This window comes from Gopherus evgoodei, chromosome 12, assembly GCF_007399415.2.
Source record: "Gopherus evgoodei ecotype Sinaloan lineage chromosome 12, rGopEvg1_v1.p, whole genome shotgun sequence".
NCBI classification, from domain to species: domain Eukaryota; kingdom Metazoa; phylum Chordata; order Testudines; family Testudinidae; genus Gopherus; species Gopherus evgoodei.
In genome coordinates, this window is record NC_044333.1 from 5,357,375 (window position 1) to 5,380,604 (window position 23,230).

The 23,230-nt window shown below is 54.2% G+C and overlaps 1 protein-coding gene across 1 annotated transcript; it reads right to left on the reverse strand.

Moving 5' to 3' along the window:
* Positions 1-1,050: 1,050 nt before the first annotated feature.
* LCAT (lecithin-cholesterol acyltransferase) lies at positions 1,051-20,929 on the reverse strand. The gene is made up of 9 exons (XM_030581958.1): positions 20,609-20,929; positions 18,385-18,503; positions 15,527-15,672; positions 14,296-14,451; positions 13,412-13,568; positions 8,376-8,491; positions 4,755-4,850; positions 4,091-4,315; positions 1,051-1,788 (listed from the first exon to the last, which is right to left on the reverse strand). Exons 1-9 carry the CDS (start codon positions 20,927-20,929, stop codon positions 1,151-1,153), a joined length of 1,974 nt encoding a protein of 657 aa, XP_030437818.1. The 3' UTR covers positions 1,051-1,150.
* Between the last annotated feature and the right edge of the window lie 2,301 nt (positions 20,930-23,230).

Below are 23,230 nucleotides of genomic sequence, written 5' to 3' on the forward strand. Positions count from 1 at the left end.
CAGCGTTCCTCACTGCCCTGGGCAAGCACGTCAAGGCCACTGCTTGCTCTGCAAGCCCCAGCCTGGGCTGGCTGGAGTGATCCTAGCCTGGCCTCAGTGCTTTATGCAGGGGCCAGCCCCCTGCTCCAGCGGATCCTTCCAGGGAGGTGCTTCTCCCACAGGCCAGAGGCAGCTCTCAGTCTCCTGCAGCAATGCTTCCCACTAGGCCTAGTGAGGGTGGGCTTGTGATGGCTGCAGTTAGCAAAGGCCCAGCCCCAGAGGCGTGTGCCGTTGCAGCCGGCAATAAGGGCATGCCTGGAAGCAGAGCGCTTTGGACAGTTACTGCAGAGAACAGTGACCATTTGTGCAATGGCAGATGCTGTCTGAATGTCACGAGGGAGAGTGCTCCCTCTGGTCCCTGTGCACAGCCTGGTGAGACCCCAGACGTGGGACACTGGCCCCTCACTGCAGTCAGCTTCAATCACAGACCTTAAAGGGCCTGGCACGTGCACTCAGTTACCCAGCTGCCTGTGGCTCTCTGGCTCTAGGATGGGGGCAGGATTCGTTCTCTTTGAGCTGAACAGCTCAGCTTCTCAGTGAGGCCCCTGCTTTGCAGCGCCGCTGGGGTGCAGATTTCTGGGGTGCAAATCCAAGCCTGGCTGCTGCAAGCCCAGCACAGGGACCAAGGGGGCACAGCTCAGACCTGGCACGGTCTGGGACTGCCCTGTGGCCAGAGTGGCTTGGTGAGTGTGGTGCGCTCTCTCCGGCTAGTGGCACCTAGATCACCTAGAGATTAATGAGTCTGCTACAGCCTTGGCTAAGAGCCACGTGGCTTTTAGCTCATGCAGTAGAGGCTCATACACTAAACTTCGCAAGTCCCAGGTTCGATCCCACTTGACAACAACTGGGGTCTGTCGGCATTACACTAGCTGGCCAGTGATGGCAGTGTCATGGTGACACCTGCCAGCGTGATGGAATTAGCTGGCAATGTAGTTAATTACCCATCTGATAATATGCAAGTAACAAGCCTCTAATGTGTGATTAATCACCATTCACAAAACAAAAGCCAGTCATAGCAGGAGTGGGTGCTCCTTTGCCCTCCACAGGCACTCAGATTTGAACCCTTTGCTGGAGGGCAGCTGGTTGGGAGCAAAGCTGACCCTCACTGCCTTCAGTTCATTTTGGGGTTCTTAGTGGCCCTCCGACCAGAGAGGTTCTTCCTGGCCTGTGTTGGTTCCGGGTTGGGTTGGAAGAGGGTCTTTTGCCCTCGCTGCTCTTCCGCACTGGCCTGGGAGCTGCCCAGCAGAATCTCGTTGATGTAGCTCAGTGTTTGGTTGTTGAAAACCATATTGAGGTGATCCACTCCCGGCAGCTCCATCACATGCACTCGCTGCTCCTGCTGCTTGGCCCATCGGTTGCACAGCTTCATGCTGCGGGTGCTGACGGTGTCATCCCCGTCCCCATAGACCACATCCACGGGGTCCTCATAGGGGAAGTGCTCATCATAGATGTAAGTCTCCACTGTTGGGAGGCCCGTGCCATAGAGGCAGTAGGTCTCCACGCCAGGAGGAGGCAGCCCCTTCAGCAGGTCCTTGGTGTCATTCCACATGTACCAGCCATCCTCAAAGTTGACATCGAGGAAGAAGCGCCGGTAGTCCCGGTATGTGTAGTTGTAGGATGGCGTAGAGATAAAGACGTGTGATTCAGGCCAGGCTATGTTGGTTGGGAACATCCAGGGGCTTGTGGTGGCCATGCGCTGTTCCTCACGCAGCTTGATGCTTGTGACCATCGGGATGCCCTGGTTATCTCCTGCAATTCACAAAGGCACTCGTCAGGAACAGCAGCTCTAGCAAAATTAACAGATGTCCCAAGGGTCCCAAAGCCGTGTACAGACTATATATACAGAAATCATTCACTACTGAAATGCAGCCATCACTGGGGGGCGGGCAAGGCTGCTACTCAACAGATACGCTGTAATTCAGGGCAGGAGGCCAAAAGGAATATTGTTTTGAGGTAAAACTATTGGATTATTGGCTAATCCAAATGATGGAACATCCTGCAGCACAGCCCTCAGCACCTTGTAGCACTGGGGTCAGTTCTGACTGCATGGGGAGGGCGCCCCCTACAGAGCTCCCTGCCCTGCTGCAGCACAGCACCCTGTAGCACCGCACTGGGGCATTGGAGTCAGCACTAACTCTAAGGGGGGAGCGCTCCCTATGAATCCCCCACACCACTCCTTACAGCCACAGTCCTTCCCTGCTGGGCATCTGTCCCTGCTTCTCTGAGCCCAACCAGAAGTGTGTGTGTTGGGGGTATGGGGACAAGGTTTTGTGCTGGGGGAGTTTCTCAGCTGGTAGTGCTGGGTGTCCAGCAGGAAGAGAAAGGGTCCTAAGCCTGTGTTAGATTTTCTAAGCTGTCTCTGTGTGTGTGTTGCAGGGGGAGGGTGTTTCCAAGGGTGTTGGTCAGAAGAGCCAACTCCCCTGGTTTTACTGCAAGTCTTGCCATATTTGGTGTATTTTGAAAAGACCCTGCTCATGGAGTCCTGTGATTATTCCGGAGAATGTCAGCATCCTTTAAACCAAAAGTAAGTTTCTGACCCTCCTTGTTGTGGAGAAAGGCATGAAAACATGACTCTAACGCAGTCCTAAAGGCTCAGAGAACAGAAGGCAAAGGAAAAGCACCCACAATGTCTTTTTTTTTCAAAATGTAATGATTTTTAAGCCACTCTCATGACTTGTTCAGGTCCAACTCATGATTTTAGAACTTCTGGGGTTGACAATACTGGGTGAGGGCTCAGTCATGTTCTGAATGGGAGAGAGACTGGGAGGGAAGTAGAGAGGTTCTGCCTCTCAGGGAAGGTAGTGTGTGGGGAGGTGTTTCTGAACTCATGCGGGTAGGGCTATGGGAGGATTAGAGTGGGGAGGTGTCATATAGAGGAAATAGTTTAAAGGACCTCCCTGTCTTCTGCAGCAGAAGCCACCAGAGCCCTGTCAGAGCAGCAGCTTATACACAGAGCTAGGCCTTGCTTAGTTTGTTCTTTGGACCCTAGCTGCATCTGTTGGTTTCCTCATCTTCTGAACGTGGTGTAAAGAGAGTACAGACCCAATGGAGAAGGGACCGGCTGTGTTGGCAGGGTTGGGTGTAGGGGAATGGAGCCAGTTGGTGAGTGAGGGTGGGCATAGGGCTGGTCAAAAAAACTCTTGACAAAATGTTTTTTGTTGAGAAATGTCAATTTGTTTCAATGGGGACTCATTGGCCGTGATGCAGCTTTCATCAGGAGAGGACTCTGGTGCATGATGGAATTTCTGGTGGAGTGAGAGACCTACCCCAGACCAACCAATGAGCCACGTTGTATAACTACAAGTCATCAGGCCAGAGAACAAAAGCACCAGGCTCTGTAGGCCACTGGGGTGGGTGCACACCTGGGATGTAGGAGACATAGGTTCACATCTCTGCCATTCTAGGGGGGGTGCCCTGATGCAGGGTTATAGAGTCAGTTTCTCTGGCCCAGGGATTATTTACACAAAGTGGAAGAACTTCAACGAGAGAGTCTGAGAGAGGCCTGCCCCAGAATAGCCCCTGGCCTGCTGATTAGGGCTCTCACCCAGGAGGAGGGAGAGCTTAGTTCAAGTTCCCCAAAATCAGGTAGAGCAGGGTCTTGAACCTGGATCTCCTGCATCCTACCTGCCTGCCCTAACCACCTGGCAAGGGGCTATTTTGGGGTGAGGGAACTGTTTCCCAAGGAGCTGTAAGTGGAGTGAATTGGGAGGCGGGTGTGCATGGTGTGTGCAGGCAATAACAAGTAGAGCTTCAGTGGGAGTCTTTTTACTGTTGTTCTGTTTCTACAACAGGCGTTTCCTCCCCTGCCTGCTCTGAAGTGCTCGTCCCTGGCCAGTGAGGCAATGCTACCCACAGCAAACCCTGGACAGGCTCCCTGTGACTGGACGCCTGCTCCTTCAGGGGCACTGCGGTCAGACTCCAGGTGGTTTGCGAGCTCCTGATGGAGCCGTTTGCAGACCTTTGCCCACCTGGGGGCTCTACAACAGATTCACACCTCCCCATTGGTCCGTGAAGGGAAGGCAGGAAGTGGACAGTGGGAGCCATTACCCACCGGAGGCCAGGACAAGCATGGCCTTGACGGCCCCGCCCCAGGGGGCACCGAGGGAGATGAAGCCCGCGATGAACCGATCTTTCCAGGCCTGGGGCTGCTGCAGCAGGAAGTAGAGGATGTTGAGGTTGCCCATGCTGTGTCCGAGCAGGAAGACCCGTTTCTGGTAGGTGTCATGCATCTCCTCAATCAGCGCCTTCAGGTTCTGGAAATAGTCAGGCTGCTGGTCTGGGGAGAGAGGGGCATCGTGCCATGGGCCAGCAGGAGCCCAGCCGGGGGCAGGTCCCTAGAACCCAGCACAATGAGAGACACAGGAACCCAGGCCTGGACCTTCCAGTGGAGGCAGAAGAGGAAACGCACTGGGGGGCACTCATACAGGCCCCCCCCCATGAGAGGATTACTCCCTGCTGGGTCCCCCCCTGTCCCAACGATATGATCATTCCCTGCGGGGTTCCTCCTCCCATATCTCTCCCAGCATGGCCCCCCCTCTCCTCAAGGGTGTCTCTTTCAGGCTCTTTCACATTGCTCCCTGTCAGGCTTTCTGGCCTGGTCTCCCTCCTGGGCACAGGGCTCTCCCGGGGCGCCAAGATACCTGTGTGGGTGCCCTTCCGCCTCCCTCCCTGACTGTCTGGACTGAGGTGGAAGCTGGTCTCAACCCTGCACTTACTGGGTCCAATCCTCCAGTCATAGGGGGCAGCCCGTATCGTCTGGTCCCGCACGTAGCCGTTGTTCACCAGGTTCTGCACCAGGGTGTATAGGTAACCTACAGAGAGACAGCACGGAGATTGGAGGGACCCCAAGAGAGACAGCATGGAGGTAGGGGGACCCCCAGAGATACAAGGCAAGGCTTATGGGGCTCCAGGGAGGTACAGGGAGGGGGTTGGGAGGCTCTAGAGACATAGCATGGGAGTTGGGGGCAGCCCAGAGAGTGAATGAGTGAGGGGGAGACAGATAGCACTTCCTGGTGCAGACACAGCGTGGGAGCTGGGGGTCCCCAGCCACGTACTGCTGCCATGATATTTATTTAAAAGGTGACATGTAATAGATCATTTGGAATCTAACAACACTCCGGTCGTTAATACCACTGTGAAATGTATCACAAAGCTGTAGGTGAAATTACGGAACAAGGCAAAGCCAGACACAGGTGTAGCGTCTCATGAGGGTTTTGATAAGGTGAAGAAAACCCTCTTCTGGCTAGTCCAGATTTTGAACTCTGTACAGATGCACCAGATGTTGATTTAGGTGCTATACTAATCCAATCAAAGAAAACTAACAACCCTTCCCCCCATACCCGGTTAGGCTATCTGCACTCAGGCAGCTTCTCTTTAACAAGAAGTTCAGGGTCCCAACTGACCACTCCCCATTGCTTTGCTTGCACTAAACCAAGGGATCCAATTCTAAGCTGCTATGGTGGAGCATGACACTGCAAGAATATCACACATAACGAGGCAGCAGATAACCTGTCCTGCATGCTTGTATGGAGCTGGAGGCCAGGCTTGCTGACCAGGACCAACGCAGGCAGCTCACACAGAAGAGGAGGGCCAAGTCCCACGCATGGGACCCAGGAGGAAGGACATAATGGTATGCCTGATCAGGGGCTAGCAGACCACCAGATGTGTGTATGATGGACCCCATCACTCTGCCTGTAGCCTGAGGCATTCCGGACACTAAAGGTTACTCTGGGATTCTGACGGGGGGAATGTGGGAAGTGATTTTTTTGATGTGTTGTTTTCTGTAACAATGTGACAGGGTTGAGACTGAGGGCTCAGATACAAGCCTGCCACGGCCAGATTCAGTGGTCGAGGGGGCAAACCCTCACTGGGGAAACTGAGTCTGGGTTGAGTGTGTCTGTGGCAGGATCTGCTAGGAGTGGGGGACCCTGCCATAGCTAAGTAAATAGCTGTGGGTTAATGCCCCACTGAGGACAGAGAAGAGTGCTGGGAGTGGTAAGACTCTGGCACAGCTGTGGGCCAGAATGCCACTGAAAGCAGGGAAACTGAGACACAGCTGGATGGTTCTGTGGCCCAAAAATTGTCGGGTGCAGTGAGATACTGGCACAGATGAGGGTAGCCAGGGGCCAGCACTCTGCTGTGAGACAGAAGAGTCAGGATGGTAAGAGACCTGGTTTCCCACCTTTAGGGGTAGCAGAACCCTTTACTGGCCTGGGTGACCCAGATGGGGGAGAAGCAACCACTAGGGGAGCATGGATGCTAAGCGCAGAAAAGATGCTCCTCAGTCTGTGGACTCAGGGGGACTTTGAACCAACGTCTGCAGAGTAGCCAGTGACTAATCCTACGGGACGGGTGACAGACTGCTCTGTGCCAGGCCTGAGACTCAGTTACCTAACTCACTGTTGTCATAACCTGTACATACAACCTGGTAACACCCAGGTCCCGACGCTCACTGTGTGGTGTATGTACGGGGTGTGTACACAGAGTTATAAATGTATGCGAGAATAATGTTCTTAACATGTGTTTGGTAAGCAACGCATAACCCGCTCTGTCCCAGACAAAGGAACGTGGTCATCAGGCAGAGACAATGAAGGCACCTTTACATGAAAGGTAAACAAAGCCATCCGGAGGGTACCTGGGAAAAGACCACTCCACGGGGAATGAGAGGAGAGAGAAAGCCATTTTAGCATCTATCACGTGCGGGACTAAGTGCCAGCGCTCTGAAATCACCGAATGTTGGATCCTTCCACCATCTCTGGGAGCTGAGGCAATGGGAGCTGAGGCAAAGTGAGAAACCTGCTCAGGCAAAGCCTGTCACTTGTGGGAATTAAGTTTTAGTCTCAGAAATGTATTTTTGCTTTTGTTTGCTTGTAACCCTTCCTGTCTGTATCCCTTCTACTTGGTAAAAGCAGCAGAGAGTCCTGTGGCACCTTATAGACTAACAGACGTATTGGAGCATGAGCTTTCGTGGGTGAATACCCATTTCGTTGGATGCATGTGCATATTCACCCACGAAAGCTCATGCTCCAAAACGTCTGTTAGTCTATAAGGTGCCACAGGACTCTCTGCTGCTTTTACCAAGTAGAAGGGATACAGACAGGCCAGCAGGCGGCCTGCATGCCGTGGCCCCATGCTGCTCCTGGAAGTGACTGGCTGCTGGCACGTCTCTGTGGCCCCTGGGGGGAGGGGGAGAGTGTGTCTCTGTGCGCTGCCCACACCCACAAGCGCCACCCCCAGCCAATGGGAGCTGCCTGGGATGGTGGCAGCGTGCAGAGCCACCTTCCGCCCCCCCGGTCCCCCCTCCGCCAAGGGACTCAGTGTCGTACCAGCAGCTGGCCGCTTCCAGGACCAGCGTGGGGCCACGGCATGCAGGCAGCCTGCCTGAGCCCTGCTGTGCCAAGGCCTTCCTTAGCCTGGGGCCATGGGCTGCAACCCCTAAAGTCCCGAATTTCCCCCAACCCATCGGCCCTGCACTTAACCCTATGGCTTTTTGTTTAACGTGCTTCTTTTTTTTTTAAATATGATCTGACAGTGCTGTGATTGACACACGAGTGTCAGACAATCCCTAGTTAAATTAACAAGCTGCTGTTTACTGTCTCTTTAAAGGAGCAGCAAACTTGATTACTTCTGTGAGTGCTCTAGGAGTGGGCTGGGCAGTGCAGGGCAGATGGGTTGGGGGAAATTTGGGGCTGGGGGCATCCTGTGGAAGCCAGGGTGTGACCTGCCAGCTTGTCTGCTGGCTGTGGGTGTCCAGGCTGTGAGCCACACGGCAGAGCATTCCAGGCACCCAGAGTTGTGGGGCAGGTGGTGACGTAGCCTCTCGCTGGCCTGGGTTGAACCCCAAAGCATCACAGGGGCCCCTGGCCCTTCACCCAGACTGCGTTCCTCCCCACTTTCTGGCTGTGGGCAAGCTCCTGTCTGGCCTGCCCAGTGTCTGGGTTCCTCTGGCCAGAGGCGCTTGCTCAGTTCATTCTGGGCACTGTGCTCTGGGTCCCCTCACTCCCTAGTGGCATTGGACAGCCCTCTCCTCTCAGACACGGGTCACTGCACCATGGGGTATGCAGAGATCTTGCCTCCCTGGCTCTCAGCTTCCCACCGCCCCCCGGCTGTGGGGTCTGGATGTGCAAAGGTCCCAGAGCTGGGACAGACTCAGGGATAAGGGGTAATGGTCCTGTGCTTCAGAGAGCCCTGCAAAGCCAGGCCTGGGCAAATCCTGCAGCAGCTAGGGACCCTTTTCTACTGCTGGGTGGCAGCAGCAGGATCAGCACCTTCGGGAGCTCCCCCCAGACCCTGGTGACCCCTCACCTAGGACACCTTGGGAGAAGGGCGCCCCTCACCTGCCAGCTTGCTCTTGTCCAGGTACTCCACAGAGTAGGTCTTGCCAAAGCCGGGCACACGGATTTGCACCCCAGGTGCGTTGGACATCTTGCCGGTGCTGCGGTTATACACCACTCTGCAGGGACAGGACAGGAGATGGCAGGTGGGTGGCAGATCCTCTGGGTGGGAACAGAAATCCAGGCAACCCCCATCCTGCATAGGAAACACCCTGCTTGGGAATTCAGGCTGGGGGTTGTGAAGAGGGCTTGTTTCTGTGGCCCATTGCTCGCCACAGGGCACGTGTCAGCCCTTAATAGCCGAAGAGGTGGCTGTTAAGAGTTTGTGTTATTCATGGGTATTCAGGCTCCAGGAGCACATTGTGACCAGTCTGTAAATCACGGGCCAGAGGATCTCACCCAGGAATCCCTGCATCGGCCCCAGCCCTCCCAGGTGAGCTAGAGCAGCTCAGGTGCGTTGCAATGGGCAGAGATGAGTCCTGGTTAGCTAGAGGCAGAAATCCCTGGTGACAATGCAGGAGACCTGCTGTGTGGGGTTAAGGGATGGCGAAGAGGTGCCCCATAACTTGGCTTTTTAGGGCTTGCCTCACTGACCCAGCCTGACTCGTCAAAGGTAAAGGTTTTGTTTATGTAGGAGAATTTCAGGTCTGGGGGGGCAGGGATGCCCTCCAGACTCCCCCTCTGGCATGTGGGGACAAGGAGGGAGCACCCATGTCTGAGGTTGCAGGGAAGAGGGGGTTCATTGCTTGCATGGAGAGGCCTGGTGAATCCATCTCTACCCTTCCCAACTCCAGCACAATGGAGCCTGCGCTCCGGGACGGGGGAGCTGTCGAGTGCTGAGCTCTGACCTGTGGCCGCCAGGCCAGGCCTGGCTCTCACGGCAGAGGAGTCTGTCCAAGCTGCACAGCTTTAACACGCTGGAGAGCCCCCGACCCTGGAACTCAGAGCGTCTCAACCCCGGGAACCCTGGCCGTCTCCTCCCAGCTGAGCTAAGCGCCGTCACATGGGATCTCTTCTGACAGCTTCCTAACCCTAGAACACAGGGGGCAGCCCTCTTCCTCGAGCGCAGTCTGTGGCTTCAGACCCGCTGGAAACAATCCAGCAACCTCAACTCAGCAGTGGCCTCACGTTCACACGGCTAGCAGAGCCCTCATGTGTACTACAGCGTAACCGAAGCAGGCTCCCTGTTTGGGGGAGGAGGAAGCGGTCCTCATTAAAACAGCCTAGGGGAAGGTGCACTGTGGTGGGAGCCAGGAGACCATGAGGTCAATTCTCACCTCATCTACTCACATCGAGCAACACCTGGGGGTAGGTAAGAGCCAGCCTCCCTATCGTACAAATGAGGTAACTGAGGCGATTGCCTGTCACTCTGGGAATAGAAGCCAGGTCTCTAACAGCAGACCCCAGTCACAGACATGTTACCATTCAGAATACTGCTGCTAACCACTAGCCCACGCCCCCTCCCAGAGCCAGGAATAGATCCCAGCCCAGACCTCTATCACCTGAGCTCGAGGAGCTACGGTGACCCTCTAAACATCAGCTGGTCCAATGCTAACAGTGAAGAAACCGAAGGCAGAGAGCTACACCAGCGAAACCTCTGAGGAACGGGAGCCATTTTCCCAAAGGCAGCTTGTGGCACCAGTCCCGTTGGAAACAAAGGGAAACAGCAGCTATCCGCTAGGGACGCCTCTTCCACTAGCCACATAGTGTCCGTCTTCACTGCGGGCAGGAGTGTCGTTGCAGACTCGTAATTTTCCAAGGCCAGAAGGGACCACTTGGGTCATCTAGTCTGACCCCCTGTAGGGCACAGGCCAGAAACCAGCACAAAATCATTCCTCGAGCAGGTCTTTTAGACAAATATCAAATCTTGATTTAAAAATTGCCAGTGATGGAGAATCCACCACGCCTCTTGCTAAACTGTTCCAATGGTTAATTACCCTCCCTGTCAAAAATCGATGTCTTATTTCCAGTCTGAATTCGTCTGGTTTCAACTTCCAGCCATCGGCTTGTGTTAGACCTTTCTCCGCTACATTATTAAATCACTGTTCCCGTCTCTTTGTTAAGTTAAATAGACTAAGCTCTTTGAGTCTATCACAACAAGGTGGGTTTTCTTATCTTTTAATCATTCTCGTGGCTCTTTTTGGACCCCTCAACATCCTTCTTGAAGTGTGGCTACCAGAACTGGACAGAGGATTCCAGCAGCGGTTGGACCGGTCCCAAATACAGAGGTAAAATAACCTCTGCTCATACTCAGAATTCCCCTGTTGATGCAGCCCAGGACTGCATTAGCTGTTTTGACCACAGCCTCACACTGGAAGCTCATGTTCAGCTGATCATCCCCACTACTCCCAAATCTTTTTCAGAGTCACTGCTCCCCAAGATAGAGTCTCCCATCCTGGAAGTGTGGCCTACATTCTTTCCTCCTAGATGTATACATTTATATTTAGCCATATTAAAATCTATAGGGTTTGATTGTGTTTTAATACGACTAAGTTTACTTGCCAGTTTACTAAGAGATTCAGATTGCTCTGACTCAGTGACTGGTCCTAGTAATTATTTACCACTTCCCCGATTCTTGGGTCACCTGCAAACTTGATCAGTGATGATTTTATGTTTCCTGCCAGGCCACTGATAAAATTTTAAATAGCATAGGTCCAAGAGCCAATCCCTGCTGGACCCCACTGGAAACATACCCCCTCAGTGACAATTCCCCATTTACAGTTACATTTAGAGACCTATCAGTTAGCCAGTTTTTAATCCATGTAGTGTGGTCCATGTTAATTTTACATCATTCTAGTTTTTAAATCTTCAATCCTATTTGGTAGCTTTGGTTCCTGTGAAGTGGTATACAGTGTGGGTAGCACAGAGTTAATGAGTTCTTGTGGGCTCGAGTGGCCCCACCCTATCTGATGTGAGAGGCATCAGAGTTGGAAGGAGGCGCTTAAAAAGGGCAAACCCAGCATAGCTGGTGGGTGAGCAGATCTTTGGTCCTCAGCCCCTGGAGCAAGGCAGGAGTTCCTCAGCTGACCACTGCCTCACAACAGAAAAGGAGGGTCACAATGCTGATCGACTTTTGATGGGACTATTCTTCCGTATTAGCCTGTGAGCCCAGTTGGGGCCAAAGCTTCCCAGAAGGAGCTGAAGAGAGAGCCTTAGCCCCCCCTTGGGGCATCTCATGTCTGTCCATGTCTTTTGTCTTTGTTGATAGCCCCAGAAGCTGTACCAGCATGGTGGAACAGCCGCGCAGCGCAGGGCAGAGGCTGGGAGAGTGCAAAGCCTGGCCTAGAGCGTGCCTCGGGGAAGGAATGCAGAGACAGCCCCGTTGCAAGGAATGGGAGTCAGGGCAAATGGTGACCAAGGTAGGAAAAGCACCGACTGACATTGCTTAATTACAATCTAACTTCCTTAGATGAACATTCAAGGAATGTTGGTGGTAAATTTTAGTGGCATGGAAACTGACTGATAACAAACCAGCCATTTGGGAACTAGAGGGTTATGGGAAAAGGGTCAGATATAGAACATTCCTTAAAAGGCCCATTTTAACAAGGCAATGGGTTCACTTGCAGATCTCCAGGAAATGCACCTCGCTCCCAGATGGTGTGATGGAACCTGGTGAAGAGGCAGTGTATTCTCCATGCAAATTGAGAGCTTGAATCTCTGCTGCATGGGAACAGCAGGACCCTGCTTACAGCCCCTCAGTCCTCCTGACCCCGCACTGGATGCAGATGGGAGGACACGGAATTGGGGCCTGAAATGGTGTATTGGAAACTCTGTTAAAATTATAAGCTATCACAATATGTTCTCAGGGGTTTTCCCCAGGCTGCTTGCAGGGTAGAGGGCACAGTAGGGAAGTGTGTGATGAGGGTCTTCAGCAGCCAGACTGCAAAGAGCTGACCTAGAGTAATTTGGGCCCCTCTGCCTTAGGGAGCAGCCTGCTTTGTCTCTCTCTGGTTTTGGTGTGGTAGGGTTCTGGAGGCTAAGAAATAAAGCTGTGTCTAACTTCAGTTTGTGTGCTGTGAATATAACACCTGCGAAGGTTAAGAAACCATTCAATGATGTGGGCTAGTCAGAGTTCAGTGGCCTGCCTTTGCAAGCCCATGGCTCTAGATTTATAAGCGCTAGATTTATGGGAGCTCTCACTGGCCAGGAGCTTTCCTTAATTCCACTTCCATTTTCCTAGTGCTCATTTCTAGGCCTCGTCGCACCCCATCTCGCTCTACAGACCTTCTCCCTGCTCTTCAGGTATTTGCAGACCCTCGCCATGTCCCTCTGGGGAGCCCCCAGTCCCAGCCAAGTGGCCACACTTTGCCCTTCCCCAGAGCCCATCCCCCCCGGCCCGTGAACCTCCTCTGCTTCCCTCTCCATCGCGCGCACCTGGGGATGGCTTTTCGGGACGGAGGTGCCCAGAAGGGGATGCAGCATTTCAGGCATGGCTGCATCAGGGCCCTACAGAGGGATGGGGCAGAGCTGCTTCTCTTTGGGGGGCTGTGGCTCTCCCAGCTCCCCTGTCCCTCCTGGGAGCAGGGCTTTTACCCCAAGCACTAGCTGAGTGCTCAAGGGACTCCCAGTGCAACAGAGCTCTTTATTTGCACTTTAACCTCCTTCCATGCAGCCTCCCTGCATTCCTGGGGCTCAGTCCCCAGGGCAAGGAGCCTGCGCAGCTTGGGGGCCGAGCAGGCTGCTGTGGCCAGGGCTCCCACCCCGGGGCTCCGAGCTGGTGTCACAGCTCTGTGCTCACAGGACAATCCCAGGAGAATCCTGTCTTCGCTGAGGTAGCTGGGAGTTCCAGGAGGCCCTGGCTGCTGGGTTCCCTGCAGCCCTGACTAAAGCTGCATCTCAGACGCCCTGGATGGACCTGGCCTGATGTGGCTGCGAGTGTAGAGGGAGAGCAACGCTCAATGGCGCTGAGTGAGTGGGTCCATCCAATGCCCCGATGCCAGTCAAAGGGCTCCCCTATGGGGCCAGCTGGCACGGTGCCAGCGAGCTAGGGCTGGCAGGGACCTTCCAAGGGGAGCTCTGGGGTGGGGTCGGGGAGGTACCTGGTGTTGTCAATCCAGCAGGCGACGCCAAGCGGCAGGAACATGTGCAGGTTTATCCAGAGGGTGAAGTAGTCCTCGGTTTTGCGGTGGCACATCCAGTTCACTACATTTGGCTTGTCCAGCTTGGCCTCCAGCTGGTTCCCCAGGCACGCGGGCACTGCAGGAACCAGAGACAGAGAGGAAGCAGCCAATCAGACCCCAGCGCGCAGCACGACAGGCCCTGGGCTCTGCTGCTTGGGGTCTGCTGGGCTGCCTTGGCTCCACAGCAGCCCTCAGGAAGCATTGGCAGTGCCAGGAGGGCTGCATCAGCCAGACCCCATCCCTGCTGCCCAGGGGCGGCTCCAGGCCCCAGCATGCCAAGCGCGTGCTTGGGGCAGCATACTGCGGCGGGCTCTGCCAGTCGCCGGGAGGGTCCGCAGGTCCCACGGCTCCGGTGGACCTCCCGCAGACGTGCCTGCAGAGGGTCCGCTGATCCCGCGGCTTCGGTGGAGCATACCTGTGGCTTCAGTGGAGCCGCAGGACCAGCGGACCCTCTGCAGGTATGCCTGTGGGAGGTCCACCGGAGCCGCAGGACCGGCAACTGGCAGAGCACCCCCCGCGGCATGCCGCAATGCTTGGGGTGGCGAAATGTCTAGAGCCGCCCCTGCTGCTGCCTAGTGTCACCATGGGGCTCCCTCAGGCTAGGGCTCTCCTAGGTGAGTGGGGCCTGCACAGTGCCAGGCAGGGACATGTTCAGACTGGGACACCTGTAGGGGGGCAGCGACCATACGGGTGCCTGGCAGGGGTGCGCTCAGGCTGGGGCTCCGCCCCCATGGGCATGGCTGCCCCCCTGCAGCCCCTCAGTGTAGACATGCAGCACTGGTATAATAATGGGTGCAGCTCACCCTGGTTTGAAGCCCTACGAGGATGTGTCTCTCTGGGCACTGGCTCTGGCTGCACTGTGGTGGCCCGCTCTCCCTGGCAGCACTTGGGTGTCACTTTGATCCTCTCCCGCATGAGCCCCAAAGCCATTTTCGGCAGGCCAAGCATCCCTGGCTCCCCTAAAAGCCAGGGGGAGGGTTGGGATTAGTCAACCATTGAGGGGACTTCAGAAAAGCCAGTGGCGCAAAGCTGACAGCCAGACTGTGACTGGTCAGAGGAGCTGGGGTTCCTGCCACGGCTAATGGACTCCTCCCCAGTTCAGCCTGGCAGGAGGAAAGCAGCCCAGGGCTGACGCAGGGGGGCCCTTGGGTGGGGACCGAGGGCTGTTGGGTGGCTACAGTTGGGATTGAAGGGCACCAGCAGAGCTGTGGGTGGCGATTTAGCTGGATGCGATGCCACCAGCCCACCAGCCTCTAGCTATGCTGTCTGGCCCCCATGAGCCCCAGGCTCGCCGGGACACAACGTCACACAAGAACATTAGATAATTATTAAGGGAATTTGTAACAGACTCCAAAGGTTATCACGGAGCTCAAGGGCGGCGGGCTGGGCAGAGCTTCTGCCAGCAGCCCAACGGGGGGGATGGGCTGGCAACCCAAGGATCTGTGCCTGGGGATGCTGACAGGACTGAAGACTCAGGTCCGGAGTTGGGACCCCAGCGCTTGCCCTGTGCTCCCAGCCTGTTCCGAGACTCAGTACTGAGTCTCACTGGTGGCACGGACTGTCCTAGGACACCAACTCCTCCAGGGGGGTTTAGGGTGCTGACACACCAGGGCCACGGGGAGACCAGTCCGGGCATAGGAGGGGCCGAGACAGGAGGCTGCTCTGGCTACAGTGTCATGACTGGGACGACCTATAGGTCAGAGCAGGGGTCAGGTACCATGAGATCACTGTGAGGCGCGTCAGAGGGTGAACTGAATCAGGCATCAGGAGGGTTACCAGGAGACCGGGCTCCAGGTTACAGACAGCAATCGAATAGCAAAGTCAAGGACAAACCGAGGCCAGAAGCCAGAGCACAGGGTCTGGAGTTCAGGCAGTCAGTCTGTGTTGGTACTCAGTCAACTCGCTTGCATGGCTTCCTGGTTTATAGACAGGTATCGGCCAATCAGGGGACTGTAAGGGGCTGCCACTCCAGTCCCATTGGGTGGTACTTCCTGCTGAGCTCAGCCTCACAGGGTCCTCCTGTGGGTACCTCACCTAAGCCTCCCATGGCAATGTGGAGGTGTCGGGAACCCAGAACCTCTACGGGCCTCAGTTCTAGCTCTATAGTGTCTAACATCCAGCAGTTGCGCTCCTGGCCAGGCCCTCCTGGGGCCAGGAAGGTTCCCTGAGTGAAGCCCAGCCTGTGGGGAAGTGTACCTTTAAAAGACTCTGGCAAGAGCCAGTTGTTGGAGTGTGCAGAGGCTCATGTTATGCAGTGCTGAGCAGCTAGAGCTCAGACACTGCCTATAGCAGAGTTCTGACAGGCACCGCATGATCGCTGAACCCCACGTGGTACAAACTGAGAGGAGACCCTGAGTAGAAGAATGGAGCAGGCCAAAGCCCCACCAGAGCTGAAACAACTGGAGAAGGTTTAAACCAGGCTTGACTCTGTCTGCGGGCGATGGGCACCAGCAGAGAAGAAGGTAGCCTTATTTCCCACAGCAGCTGGTTCTGCAGCGCTGTTAGCTCAGGCAGGGGAGGCTAACTATGGAACTGTGGCACAGATAGGTGAGGAGTGGTGCACTGCAAGTCAAAATGAACCCTAGGAGAGATGGTTTTAAGCAGAGAGAACAAAAAGAAGAGTGAATGCAAGAGGAGTTTGTGACTGATCTAAGACTGAAGAGCCAGTCTTGCCATTTTAACTGAGCACCTGACAAGAGACCAGATCACAATCGGGACCTGGGACAAAAGACTGTCCAGTCCCAGATGCAGTGTGGACTGGGCTTGCTGCACCTACGGCTCAGGATGAGGCCCTGCAGAAAGTATTGAAGGCTATTTCCAACTGAAGTGGGTTTGTCACTACCAGGTCCTGTTTAGCGGCACCAGGATGGTGATTCCTAAAGTGTTGCAGAAGAATATGCTAAGAAGGATACATGAAGATTATTTAGGGACTGACAATTCTAGGAGAAGGGCCAGAGATGTATTACATTAGCCTCAAATGGACAGTGACATTGAAGAACCTGTCAAGGCTTGTTGCATGTGCCAAAAATACAAGCTAAGTTAAGCAAAAGAGCCTATGTTGTGGCATAGGAAAAACTGGCCCCCTGGAGCATGGCAGGCATTGATTTGTTTACATTGGCTGGAAAAAACTTTGTACTTGTCCTAGAGGATGATTCTCACTTCCCTAGGGCAGCCTTACTAGAAGATACTACAAGTAAGCAGGGTCATAGCAGGTGCATATCAGATTTATTTTTGCTAGACAGCTGCAGTTTAGTGGACATGAATTTAAGAAGTTTGCAGTGAGTACAGGTTTAGACGTGTAGCTGCTAGTCCCCACAGTCCCTAATCCAGGGTTTTAGGTGGAAGATGGTGTCAGAATTATAAAGTGCCTACTGAAAAAGGCTGCGAAGTCAGACTCTGATCCATATGTTAAATTATGGAAAGGCACCAGGGAACATAAGAACAGCCGTACTGGGTGAGACCAAAGGTCCATCCAGCCCAATATCCTGTCTATTGACAGTGGCCAATGCCAGGTGCCCCAGAGGGAGTGAACCTAACAGGCAATGATCAAGTGATCTCTCTCCTGCCATCCATCTCCACCCTCTGACAAACAGAGGCTAGGGACACCATTCCTTACCCGTCCTGGCTAATAGCCATTTATGGACTTAACCTCCATGAATTTATCCAGTTCTTTTTTAAACCCTGTTATAGTCCTAGCCTTCACAACCTCCTCAGGCAAGGAGTTCCACAGGCTGACTGTGAGCTGTGTGAAGAAGAACTTCCTTTTATTTGTTTTAAACCTGCTGCCTGTTAATTTTATTTGGTGGCCCCCTAGTTCTTGTATTATGGGAATAAGTAAATAACTTTTCCTTATTCACTTTCTCCACATCACTCATGATTTTATATACCTTTATCATATCCCCCCCTTAGTCTCCTCTTTTCCAAGCTGAAAAGTCCTAGCCTCTTTAATCTCTCCTCATATGGGACCCATTCCAAATCCCTAGTCATTTTAGTTGTCCTTCTCTGAACCTTTTCTGATGCCAGGAAGCACAGGCTGTCACCTGCTGACATTTCATCCACCAGAAAACTGAAAGCAAGAGTGCCTGCACTGTTAGAAACTGATGTCAGAGTCACTGGGGACTTGTAGTCCCCAGTGACTCTGATGTATAAAGAGACAGATAAGGCAAAATAAAAAACTCCGCACGATTTTGGGTCATAGGAGCTACCACCACTTCATTAAAAATGATGCAGTGCTTCTCTGTGAAGGGAAACAAAGGTTGCAAACAGCTGTGGGGTCCCAAGAGGTTTCCCTGTGGTCATGTGAGGCTGTCACCACAGATGGACACATACTATGGTGTGTGGGCAGGAAGCAGAGTCTCTTGCCTAGCAGTTAGGGCCTAAGGTGGCAGGTACACCCGATGGCTCATCTCTGGTGGCAGCCCCACCTATTAGATGCTGCTCTCGAGGGCAGCGCTGACTAATGGGTACAGTTCTTAGCAGCAACCCCAGCTAGTTTGTTCAGTTCACGGGCAGCAGCTCCACCTATGGGTGCAGTTCTCAGGTGGGCTAGGGGAACCTGGGCCCTCCCACTCCACTGGATTCTGACCTAAGGCTCTGGGAGGCTATTGCTTACCTCATGGTGCCTTCCATCAGCTTCCCTGAGTCACTTCCTACCTAGCCCTGACCGAGCTGCCCAGCTGCCTTTTAAACCTTGCCTCCAACCAGAGCACGCTCAGCATGGGAGAAGTGGGTCCTCCTGAGCCCAGGGTTGCTTCTTTCCCCCGTCCTGTCCAATGAGGGGTTAATACGCATTGTCACACCTCCCTCCTTCAGAATCGGTGCAGGGGCATGGTCCTGTGGTTCTTGTGCACACAATCTCTCAGGAAAAAAATCTGTGTTTTCATGATTCTTACCCGACCTGGTGAAGGCTTTCAGAGCTGTACAGCTGCCGGGAGAGGTACCACCGCATAATCCAGGGGTTGGTGTCTTTCATGGTGTTCAGCCATTGTAGCGGCACATGGTCAGTCACTAGCTGAAAGGCATTAATTCCCCAACAAATAGCACCTCAGAGCGTCCATTTCACTGCTAGGGCCTCCTTCTCGATGACTGAGTAGGTGATTTCTCACAGGAACAACTCCCTGCTGAGGTACCCTCTGGGTTTTTTTTTTCCTCATCCATGTTTTGGGGTAGCCTAGGCCCACTTCGGAGGTCTCTGTTTGGAATGTAAACTTCTTGGTGAAACCAGGGTGGGTGAGCATGGATTCTCAGCTCAGCTGCTCCTTTAGCTCCTGGGAGGTCCTCTCGCAGGTCACCGACCACGGGACCTTCCTTGGGTTAGTGTTCCTTGCCAGGTCTGTCAAGGGCCTTATTGGAAAATCTGGGAGGTGGGTGGGCACAAGCCCACCCACTTCTAAAGGCCACTCCCCCAGCCTAGCGAGAGGGACCACTGGACCCAGGAACGAACTGATTGCATGGGGCAACTAATGAGAAAACAGGGTAGGGAGTGGTGGTCAAAGGTTCAAAACAAGGGTACCGGATGGGGACACCAAACAGAGGATCCCGGACAGTGCCCACTGCTCCTCAAAGCTGTCAAGGAAGCCAGTGGATGCTGCCCAGTGGAACTCTGCCCAGCTGCATGAAACCAGGGAGGAATGGAAATAGGCCCCACAGTCGCAGAGCACCCCCCTCATCCAGCATCCTCCTCCTGGTGTTATAGATGATGACTTTGGCCAAGGCCAGGAGGTGGTTGACGAGGAGATCTCGCGACTTTGTGGGGCCGTGGATAGGGTGTGCAAAAAGGGTATAGGTGCGGGGGGAAGTGCCAGAATAGGGGCTGCAACCTGGCACATTCATGATAGCTGTGTGCCAGGTTCTCCCTCACACCGCAGAAGGGGCGGGCCTTGGATGTAGGGATGAACTGTGCCAGATATACGCCTGTGCTCATGCTTCCATGAAGGAGCCATCAACCAATGTCCCCAGCAGGCCTTGGAACCAAGGTGGAATAGAGGCTAGCCCACTGGCGCTCCTCACCCTCCACATGTGGTTAATAGTCCAGCCACTTTGTGTCAGGGCGGGACGAAAGGGTGAGGAAATGCAACGTGTGGAGCACAAGCATGTACAGTTGGTTCCTGGGCGTGGTTCGGAAGCAAACTGGCCGCAGGGTGCACAGCCGGCTGGGCATATGGGAGTGGAGAAGCTGGAGAGGCTCGCGGAACAGGGGCCCGATAAAAAGGTCCGGAGGGCCTGGGGTGAGGGGTGGGCGGGGAATGCCCTGTCGCAGGGCCCGCCACAGGAAGATGAGAGAAAGGGGCGACAAGGCAGTGCCCACCCTCCGGAGTACGCACAGGGGGGTCTGTCAAGGGCACTGCGATGGTAGTGAAGTTGGATATGAAGTGCTGATAGTAACCCGCGAGGCCGAGGAAGCGCTGTTGTCACAGAGTCACCGGGCGATGCTCTGGAACTGCTCCCCACCAAGCCAGTCAGGACTTTGGGGAGCCTCCTCTCCCTTGGAGCAGACTTGTTCAGGGCAAGAAGCTCACACATCTTCACCTCCTGGGTCTCTCCTTGGAGCATTCAGCATCCTCTGCCCCTCCGTGAGCTTCCCACAGCGAGCCCACCCCAGCGGGGTCCTGGGGAAGCCCCAGGGTCCTGCACCCCCACTTTGCAGTCAGACGTGACTCTCAGCCAGCCAGTAAAACAGAGGTTTATTCAATAACAGAAACAGGGTCTAAAACAGAGCTTGTAGATACAGCGAACCGGACCCCTCGGCCGAGTCCATTCTGGGGGGCACTGAGCCACACCCCCACATCTGCACTTCACTCCTCGTCCCCAGCCAGCTCCAGAATAACAACCCCTCCAGCCCCTCCTCCTCTGCTCAGTTCCTTTCCCGGGCCAGGAGGTCACCGGACCCCTTTGTCTCCAACATCTTTAGCTGGCACCTTTGCAGAGGAGGGGCCCAGGCCATCAGTTGCTAGGAGACAGAGTGCCAGGCATTTAGGTGCACTGACCCTTTGCTCTGCAGCAATCACATACCCTTATTCCACCACCTAGATACTTCAGGACTGCATAGGGGACACCGAGGCACCAACAGTATTCAGAGAAAACATTAAGAACATTCCTAGTTCATCACAGCTGTACCTGGTATTTTGTCATGGGGGTGGCACATTGCACCAGGGCCTGCTTGTTGTCAATGAGTGGTTTCAACCGCCCCACTCCTACTTGGGTCACCTCTTGCCGGGCCAGCCGGCATTTGGTTGGGTTGGCTGTGAGCTCTGCCTCCTGAAGGGCTTGTAGTATGGCTGATATGTGCCTCGGGTGGTCTTCCCAGCCCTGCCTGGAGATGCTAATGTCGTCAATGCATGCCAGGGTGTGCGACCCGGGTGGGGCATCCTTATCCCTCTCTTGGACAGTGTAGCTGGGTGCTCGCCTTCCAAGCCGCTCCTTGTAGCTCCGCAGCATGCTGCCTCAGTTTCCCCTCTCATCTGTCTCCTCAAATGCTCCAACCAGGCCATAGCATTTAAAAATAGTCCCTTTCTGGAGTGGGACCCCTGGTGTAGATCTTGGAGCACACTGCTGGCCTCAAACAGCTGCCCCGTCTCCTCTGAGCAAGTCTGACAGCAGGCTCAGAGTTCTGAACTGTACATAATGGGCACACAACCCTCCTGCCTAGCCTGTACCGGACTCACTAGGGCAGGCTGGGCCCCCAGTCACTGCATCTCTCTGCCTCCCCACCGGAGACAGGGCATACAACCCTTCTCTACACACACACACACACACACAAAACTTGCTCAGAGGCAGCATGCCATCCACAAGCCTCCCACATGCCAGCCACACACTGCCCACACACCATCCACACACCACTGGCATGTTGCCCAAACATGTCTTACACGGCCTTCACATGACACCCAGGCACCTCCCAAACACTGCCCACTCACCTCCCATATGCTGATCATATGCTTCCAACACGCCTCCCACATACTGCTCACATAGGGAGCTCAGAATGGTGTTTTCTCTCATGTCAGTACATGTCAAATACATGGAACATGCCACTCACATGCCATCCCCTCAGGGGAGATAACAGCATCCCAGGGGTGGCTTTTCTGACACACATGACCACAGACTGAGGGCTTTCTTCCCACACCCTGTCTGCAGAGACAGGCTGTTCTAGGATGTATCGGGCAAGGCATTTCCAGGAGAGATAGGGAAGTATTAATGCCATTGTACAAGGCACTGGTAAGGCCTCATCTGGAATAGTGTGTGCTGGTCTGGTCACCTGTGTTCAGGAAAGATGAATTCAAACTGGAACAGGTGCAGAGAAGAGCTACTAGGATGATCGGGGAATGCAGGGCCTGTCGTATGAGAGGAGACTGGAAGAGTTTGGCTCACCTAGCCAAAGGGGAGCTGAGAGGGGCTGGTTTGAAGCTGAGCTTTATGAGTGAGATGATATGATGAGGCTGCCTGTGATAGCAGGGACTGGATTCAGTGACCCAGCATTTCTCTTCCAGTCGGATGTTCTCACCTCTCCAACTCAAGCCGATCTCTGCCCTGGGACAACGTGACTCATCAAACACAGCCCCTCCCGGCTGTGCATGGGGTTGGACAAACAGTGCAGAGTCCAGCAGCAGTGTGAGAACAAACAGTGCAGCAGCTTCCATGAAAAATGCCAGCCCAGTCCCACTGGGCGACATGACGAGGCAGGCCTCTCCAGCTGGCTTCCCTTGTGGAGCGTGGGAATGCTCCTTCCAAGCTAGGGGTGGGCGAGACTTTGGCTAAGAGGGTAAGTGCCGCACATGCAGGGCGGGGTAGGGAGGTGATGTTACCTCTGTATATGCCACCGCTGGGACCATTACTGGATTCTGTGTCCAGTGATTGTCCACACTTCAAAAAGGATGTTGAAAAACAGGCAAGGGTTCAGAGCGTAGCCATTCGAATGATCTGAGGTCTGGAAAAACCTGCCTGAGAGTGAGAGACTCAAGTATTTCAATCTATAAGAGAAGGTGAAGAGGTGATTTGATCATGGTCTATAAGTACCCGTGTGGGAAGGAGATTTCTGATCCCAGAGGGCTCTTTGATCTAGCAACCAAAGGCAGAACAAATTCCACTGCCTGGAAACTGAAACTAGACACATTCAGACTGGAAATAAGGTGTAATTAACCACAGGCCCCTGGCCCTGACTGGAGCAGAGCCCCCATGGGACAGATAGGGCTACCTGTCATCAGATGCGATAACATGCTGTCAGTGGCTGCAAGACCTCTTTCCATTTGTACAGCTGCCGCCTCTTTCCTAGGTCCAGGCCAACTCTTCTGTCACCGAATGCTGTCCTACACAACTCCTCTTGCCTAGTGCCCGGCTCTGGCACGTTACACCAGTGGAGAAAGGAATAGCAGAGCCTGGCACAAGTGAACTTGGTTAGCTGGAGAATCCAGCTCCAGTTTTCTAGTAGGACAGATCCAAATTGCCACCATACTGCCTTTCAGACCAAATGTGCCAAATCTATGTGCTTGGCTGTGCTGTCTTTAATCACTGTAACTTCAAACCACTAGAACACAGAGCCAGGACTGGAACCCAAGGGTCCTGAGTCCCAGCACTCTACTGCTGTCTATCAAATACCTGTGTAACCCACTGGCAAACTGTGGGACCAGGCCCCCTGGGATCCACCTGATGTGTACCCCTTTAGTTCAGATGCAAGAGCTCTGTGCGGGGGATGTGAAAATTGAGGGTTCAAACCCTGCTGGCTACGTGACGGAATTTCTGGTTGCC